Below are 8,096 nucleotides of genomic sequence, written 5' to 3' on the forward strand. Positions count from 1 at the left end.
TGTTTTGTTTTTTTTTTTTAGTTTCCCTGGATTTTGCGAGATTATACATCAGAAGAACTGGACCTGAATAATCCTGCAGTCTTTAGGGATCTGTCCAAACCCATAGGGGTGGTAAATGAAAAGAATGCTAAGGCTGTGAAAGAGAAGTATGTATTTCAACACTCAAGTTATATTTCTCTGTCTTTTCTGAGCCTTGAGGCTATTAAGACATTTTAAAAATAAAGTTGTGACAGTGCAATTTTTAAAGCTAGTTTTATAACATCACAGATGCATTTGCAAAGGTTGTTGAATTGTTGTTGCTGCTGCATTCAGATTAATTAGCTTATATGGCACTGAAAGGACAAAACTTACTGTTGTAAATTTTCAGTTGTTTCTCAGATGTGGAGATAAAAAACTGAAAGTCTGTAGAAACACTTAATTTAATGGCCCAGCAGCTTGAAGAGACATACTGTGTCCCATGTCAGCTTCAAGATAAGGAATGTGAAATGGTACTGATGAGTTGAGCTGCCTTTGCTGAGAGGTAGCATTGATCCTAAATCTGTGCTTCCTGCTCTTTTTCAAGCATAGATTGTTATCTTTGAAATAAAATATAACTCAATGACTTTCAGCAACTCCTCTGTAGGTAGGAATGAGAAGTACTTGCACTCACATCAGTGTAGTCATCCTTCCTCTTTTGCTAGTGTGGGGAGTCAGTGTGTTATACCAGATTGTACTTGTCAGGTATCTTCCAAAACCAGCTTTCTTCTTAAAACTTGAATCTTGAAAAAAAATTTTGAATGATTAGGCTCTATCCCTTGCTGTAATGAAATTTGCTCTCTAGCACTGTGTTTAACTAGCATCTCTCTTACTAGCCTCGTGACACTGAGGGATATATCAGCCAGATGGTGGCATAATACTGTAGAGTGAGTTTGCAAGTAGAAAAGGAAATGGGCATGAGTGTTAAATAAAACTCTCTTCTGCATCCTGACACAGTCTTACACACACTTTTTTATTTTTTAATTTTTTTTTCTTGAATCTTGCAGGAAACTGTCACAAGTATCTTCAATAATAAATATTCAGCTTAGTGATGATGATTTCTGACAGCTGATAGCAAATGCCTAGGCAAGAGTATAAGAACAGGCATTCTAAGGCTACATTTGATGTACATTTCTATCTTTCAGCAGTCTTTTGCTTAGGGACTTTCTAAGTGAGAATGGGAATCCTGATGTTTAATGGAACTCAGTATATTTTTCTTTTATAGATGCTGTGATCATTTATTTTGAATACTTGCCTTCAATAAGTATAATCCAAATGTAAATCAGCTGTAGTGCTCAGTTGTTTATATTTATAAAACTTTATTTTTTAGATATGAGAATTTCGAGGATCCCCTTGGGATGATAGACAAATTTCACTATGGGACACATTACTCAAATGCTGCTGGTGTCATGCATTACCTCATCCGGGTAGAACCTTTCACAACACTTCATATCCAGCTTCAAAGTGGCAGGGATGCAGTCAGCAAATAAGAAGCACCTTTCTTTTTCTTCCTTATTTTACTGAGAGGAATGATCAAAGTCTAACTTGAGTTTTCTGATCCACAGATTCGACTGTGCTGACAGGCAGTTCCACTCTATTCCTGCTACCTGGCAGGCACTGATGGACAACCCCAATGATGTCAAGGAACTTATCCCAGAGTTCTTCTACTTTCCAGAGTTCCTGGAGAATCAAAACGGTAAACTGGCTGCTCAGAATATTCTCATAGAAAACTGTTCTTATATTCTTTGGAAAAGAATTGTTACAGCTGAATGCTGTGGGACACTTCTTACTTAAGCTTTGTAGTGTGCTTGTAGAAAATATTTTAATCATCATGCTGGCGTCAAAACTGTTTAATGAAGACACCAGTTCTGTTAAGCAGCAGCCCAAATGTTTAAAATTCAGACTGAGGGCCTAAGGATGGCAGAAAATAGTGTTGTTTACTTAATATAAAATATTGGAGATGCTGATCTGGATGTTTGAAAAAGTTAGCAATAGTTAATACTGATTAAATATTAGCAAAAATTAATACAGATTAATTAGTAGTATTTTCACTGGGTTCGTTGGGTGATAGAGTTTGGACGTCTTCAGATGTGAGGTCTTTCATTTGTTCTAGGCAACCGGCATGTTTTCTACTTGTTACCTTCCACTGCAATGTAAAGTCACCTGATTTTGGAGCCATCTAAGGTTTCAGTACCCATCAGAAGAAGGAAAAAAAAAAAAAAAAGAAGCTGCTTTACTCATATATAATGCTGATTGAAAAGACAGCATCCCGCATTCTGATACGAGACTCCTAGCCATTCTTTAGTTCATGTTTATTGCATAGGGAATTATTTCTCTACCTATTACACAATTTTAAAATGGATTTGTGTGTTTGTGCTGCTGCTACTTTAGTCTGCTAGCTACAGTCTACTAGAGTTCTAAGTTGTAAAAATTGGAAACACCCAAGTCATGCTTTCAAAAGTCATTTAAATATTTAGAGTTGTTCTAATGAAAGCTGGTGGGATTTAAGACTTCTTGAAAGCCTTGATTCTACAACTATTTAAACCTATAAGTCACTTAATTTTTATGTATAACCTCATTGAAATATTTTGGACTCTTAATACTGGTAAAACAAAGCAAATGCAGATATGTTTACAGATAGGTGTGTAAAAGATCAATGCTACTTTTAAGGTTGGAACTTGAGCTTCAAAGTCATTTAGGTGCTTTGAACAGTTGTTTATCCTGTATCATTTAACACTTTAAGCATTCAGAGCAGAACTTAGCTTCAGTGGTAGGATTACTGAAAAATTCTTAATTTAAATCTCCAATATCCTTCCCTTGCATTGAGAAAAGAATGCTTTTTGATCTTTATTGAGAAATTAAGATATTTGAAATATTTTATAGTAACTCTTGAAATTCTCCAAATTATTCACTAGGTTTTAACTTAGGTCAGCTTCAAATATCCAAAGAGGTGGTAAATGATGTTGTTCTCCCCAAATGGGCCCACTCCCCAGAAGACTTCATTTATAAACACAGGAAGGCTCTGGTAAGATGATATTTATATGTGTGAAGTAATGATAAAGAAAATGCACCTACACGTTGTCACTGTGGCTTAAGTGTAAAATACTGGGACTACATTCAAGCTAGAGTTGTGGTTGCATTTGACATTACAAGTACAATTAGAACTTACAGTTAAAAGCACTGTGCATGTCAATAAAATGCTCAAAAGAGAAAAGGAAAGAGCCTGAAGTACTGATCATTTGGGAGTTTGCTGCCCTAGAAGATAAAATGCAGAATTAGGTGGTTTTAGGAGACAAGACTTCCCTTGTGTTTTAAAGATTATTCTGTATGGTACTAGGAATTAGCAGCTTACCTTCCCTTGCATAGTTGCATTTCAATAGTGTAGATGTGCTGCTTTGCTGTATTAATTTTCCCCTCTTACCTGACAGTTACTGCACTTAACACACAGGGTATTCTTATGTTTCTACCCTATATGTTGGTATATACCTAGTTTGTGGATACTCTTAGTTTAGGAATTAAATCTCTTTCACAGAAAATAGTAAATGCTCCAAGAAGGGAGCAGTACTTATTCTTACAAGAGCATTTTTTCCTTCTAGGAATCTGAGTATGTTTCTGCTCATCTTCATGAATGGATAGATTTGATTTTTGGCTACAAGCAGAGGGGACCAGCTGCAGTGGAAGCACTCAACGTGTTCTATTACTGTACTTATGAAGGTACAAAGCAGTATGCTCTCTTATTGTCATCAGACTTATGAGTTTTCAGTATTAGACAGAAACCACTTGATTTGTGAGCATGCCATACAGTAGCATATGGTAAGGCAACAGAAGTATAGATTAAATATGGCAGCATAACTTGTAATTTATCATGAAATAACCAGAATCTGTGATGCTTTCATCAGAAGTTGTGAATCTGAGATGTTAATAAAGTTGTTTTTTCTGAAGGGGGGCCTGTTCCAGTTGCTTGTATTTTGTTTCTAAAAGTGCTTAGGGGTTTTTGTTAGTTTCTGATTTGCTTGCTTAAAAGCATTTGTGGGAAGAGCTTTCTTGTGATTTAGGAGTCAAGGCAAGTTGCTTAAAAACAACAAATATTGAAGACAAATGTTAGTATGTTAATTTCAAAGCTGAATTTTGGGTGGCTTTTTTGTGCAACTTACTGCATACATGAAGTATATTAAATTAATTTGATAAGACAAAAGTCTGCAATCCTTGCGCTTACAGATGCACTTAAAATTCCATGTGCAGAGTGGAGTTTTTAGATCATATTTGATATGGAGGCATTGTTTGGAGGCTTGTCTAGGGTGAAGGGTGATAATGATGCAATTAAATTAAGTTTTGCAACATTTGTTGACCATATCAGTTTTCAATAAGTTGTTTGGATTATGTGCTTTTCCTTTTTCTACTCTTCATCATTCTGGTTGTGATCCAGGGGCTGTGGATTTGGATGCTTTAACAGATGAGAAAGAAAGGAAAGCTTTAGAAGGGATGATAAACAATTTTGGGCAAACTCCCTGTCAGCTGTTAAAGGTAATGCTCTTTGTTCCCTCTCAATCAGAGATTGAAATAAATCCAACTGAGTTACAGAGGACTTCGGAAAAAATGAAAAGATAATGGTTTGTAAGATAATGCTTTGTAATTTTAGGAATGTTAAGTCTTTGCCATGTTACCATTTGTAAAGGTCATACAGATGGAAATTTAGCATACTGTTTTCAAAAGAAATTAATTTACTTTAAGAAGGGAAATTAGGTGCTTAAAAGTCTGTTTTCACATTGATTGCCAATAAGATTCTGAGTATCTTATGTGACTTCAACAAATTGATAAATTTGTCTAATCTAATATCCTTTCAAATACTCTCTCCTAGGAACCCCATCCGCAAAGGCTGTCAGCAGAAGAGGTAGTGCAAAGACTAACTAAAAGTGATACCTCTACTCTGAATCTCTTCCAACACCTCACTGAACTGAAGTCATTCTTCATAGAGGTAGATGTGTTACTTGAAATTGTTTAAAGTCTAATCTGCAACTTCTGAGGTACTTGAAACAAAAGGTCACAACCTATATGAAAATAAACTTGCTTCCTATTTAAACAAAATATTTGAAAATGCAATGTGTATAAAATGAGCTCTGTCTTTTTAGTTAGCTTGACAGAGGTTGAATCCCATAAATTTGTATCTGCTTGGGTGCTTTTGTGGGTGTTGTTAGCCACCACACCAAGAAAGCTAAGAATATCACTGGTGTATCTGAGAACTCACTGAACTTGATAGCTGAACTCACTGATTCAGGACAGAGCCAGGGTTTCGTTTCTGGTGTTTGCAACAAAGCATACCTGCGTGAACTGAATATGCGTGTACCAGTGCCTTAGAGTACTGTACAGGTCTGATATTGATTCTGGAGGCTTTGGATCTTTTTCTTTACAGGTTCTAGATTTTTCATTTAGCTCTTGGATAAAATCAGACCAAAACCATGTCCTTTCTCTTAGGGAATCAGTGATGGTGTGCCCATTGTCAAAGCGGTTGTCCCCAGGAATCAGTCACGTTCCTTTATTTCTCAGGGAAGCCCAGAGGTCTTGGTGAGTTGTATGCGTCAATACTATTCTTAAACTGCAGACAGTCAAATAGGTGTGTTTTTTTCATACAGCTTGTAGAGAAACGCTTCTGAACTGTTCCTGTTCAAATGTATTCCTTTAACCTATAATGAATGTCAGCTATCAGTTAAATATTTTTCTTCTGAAGAGAAGGCAGGCTGATTTTTTTTAATGTCACTTAAGAGCTGATGAGACATGAGTGTATGTTGTAGTGAGGTGTATTGTAAGTTGCCCTCTTCATCAGCTTCTGTGGTAGCAATTGATTTCCTAATGCACTGCATCCCAGCTTTGAAATGACAGGATTTGCTTGTTAATGGCATCATTATGTTTATCATTACTTTCCAATCCATATGTTAAACTATACAACATGTGATGTATACACACTCCAAAGGCCTGCACAGTTCCTAAAATTAACTTTTACAATGACTTATACAGGTGCTGGTACTATGGCGGATGGCCAAATGATGAAAGGAGGACTGTGTTTTTGTATTTACATCTGTATGTATGGTCTGTACACTGGCCCCTGTGCAATAATACCCACATTTTGCAGGATAAAATACTCTTTTCCAATATTCCTATTTTGTAGGTCAAACTTACTGTCCTGGCTTAATGTGGTATGTGCATATGTCCCTTGGAACTTGGACATGTCTAAAATTCTCATTGTGCTTTTTCTAAATATCTAATGAAAATAACTTTGAATATTTAGATTCCTTTCTTACTTTCTCAGAAACAGAACTGTAGTACAAATTTTTTTAAAACTTCCTGTGTTAATATGTTAACTATTAATCATTACTACTTCAAAGAGGAGAAGCAGCAGCTTAAGCTAAATGAATGAATAGTAATTAAATGTTTGAGAGAGGTTGGTTGGCTGGATTTTTTTGTGGTGGGAATGGGCGTGTGTGCTTCTTTTGTTTGTCGTAAATTCTCAAGAAGCCTATGCTGGATTTTATGCAAGCTCCATTACTGTCAAAGGCAAGCAGAAAGTGTACCTCTGGGTTTCACTGACTTTTTTCTATCAAACTTTTTTAGGTAACGGCAAGTCTGAACTGCATTATTGGAACTCATGGTTGGCTACCTTACGACAAAAATATCTCCAACTATTTTACATTCATCAGAGATACCACAGTGACAAATCCCAAGTAAGCAAATGATGAGGAGGGGTGCAGATGAATGCATCTACAGTAATAAAATACAGTAATTGTTCAACAGTCAGTGGACTGTACTATTTTCATTGGCTGAGTTTTCACCTAAGAATGCTTATTCTGATGTTCAGTAATATTACCACTAATCTGTAATACTGTTCTAGTAAAGAGTTACGTAAGTGGCATTTCAAGATTCTTCATTCTTAGAGCTATTTCTAATTTTTTCTAATTATCAATCACAAAAACTCATTTTGGAATCTGAGATGGGCAGTCTTGATACTTTCTTACGCTGTAGTGCAGATATATGTGGTAGTTTTGTTTCTTTGGTTTTTAGAAGATTCCTTTTTTTTTCTTTAATGTTACAATACTTAGTAGGGACATGAGTTTTCAAATTGCATAAAAAACTGAAAAGATCCAAGGTGAAATCTTGCTTCTCACTGATGGCAGTGAGAGTTTTGCCATTGATATCACAGGGCCAGAATTTCACTTCTCTCTCTCTCTCTTTTTTTTTTTTTTTATTTTTTAAATATAGCCTCTTCTATAGATAGAATTTCCTATTAATTTTTAAGGATATAGGAAGTGCAAAATACATTGATTTGAACTGAGGTTACTCTTTACTGCTCATCATGTTCCTACAGAACACAACGCAACATGAGTGGCCCTTTTGCACCAGGGCTGGAGATCACCTCGAAGTTGTTTGCAGTATCCCATGACGCAAAACTGCTCTTTAGTGGAGGACACTGGGACAATAGCATCAGAGTGACATCTCTTACAAAAGGCAAGCTGATTGGACAGCACATCAGGCACATGGGTTAGTAACTCTTCATATTGTGAAATCAAAGGTTTTATGTATTGTACCTTGATGTTTGGTCTTTCTGGAAAGAATTATAGCCATTGCACTTGGGCAGACAAGCATAGCAGTTATAAAGGAATGGCAGCGTGAGAACAGAAGAATACTTGAACCACGATTCTACATAAATGCTTGAGCATGGCTTTTTAGTCATTGTAGTGATGGTTTAATGTAGTTTCAAAATAAGGCTTGACTGCTGTTTTTAGATAGCAAAGCTGATTAAGTCAGGTTGGTGCAGCTGGCTGTACAGTGACTTCATTGTTTAATACAGTCTCATCAGCCCTTATCACAGTGGAACATTTCATGCTGACTGCAAATCCGGACACACTGCTGTTGTATTGCATGCACATTGTCACCCTGTGGGAAATTAGTCTTAAATATCTATGTGATAACTTTCTGTTTTCTTTCCTTTATCTAGATATTGTGACCTGCTTGGCAATAGACTACTGTGGAATTCATTTAATTTCAGGCTCCAGAGATACTACCTGTATGATATGGCAAATAGTTCAGCA

At 36.2% G+C, this 8,096-nt stretch overlaps 1 protein-coding gene across 1 annotated transcript in view; it reads left to right on the forward strand.

Moving 5' to 3' along the window:
• Window positions 1-8,096, forward strand: part of NBEAL1 (neurobeachin-like 1) — a gene marked incomplete at both ends in the record, with an annotated part of 61,769 nt that overhangs the window by 49,531 nt on the left and 4,142 nt on the right. The window contains 11 exons of the mRNA XM_009699546.1: window positions 22-146; window positions 1,346-1,483; window positions 1,578-1,711; window positions 2,931-3,040; window positions 3,612-3,729; window positions 4,442-4,539; window positions 4,874-4,990; window positions 5,488-5,577; window positions 6,622-6,731; window positions 7,373-7,545; window positions 8,003-8,094. Of these exons, the coding sequence (XP_009697848.1) occupies window positions 22-146; window positions 1,346-1,483; window positions 1,578-1,711; window positions 2,931-3,040; window positions 3,612-3,729; window positions 4,442-4,539; window positions 4,874-4,990; window positions 5,488-5,577; window positions 6,622-6,731; window positions 7,373-7,545; window positions 8,003-8,094 (1,305 nt within the window). The remainder of the gene's footprint in view (window positions 1-21; window positions 147-1,345; window positions 1,484-1,577; window positions 1,712-2,930; window positions 3,041-3,611; window positions 3,730-4,441; window positions 4,540-4,873; window positions 4,991-5,487; window positions 5,578-6,621; window positions 6,732-7,372; window positions 7,546-8,002; window positions 8,095-8,096) is intronic.

Source organism: Cariama cristata, unplaced genomic scaffold (genome assembly GCF_000690535.1).
Source record: "Cariama cristata isolate BGI_N322 unplaced genomic scaffold, ASM69053v1 scaffold11934, whole genome shotgun sequence".
Lineage (NCBI taxonomy): Eukaryota > Metazoa > Chordata > Aves > Cariamiformes > Cariamidae > Cariama > Cariama cristata.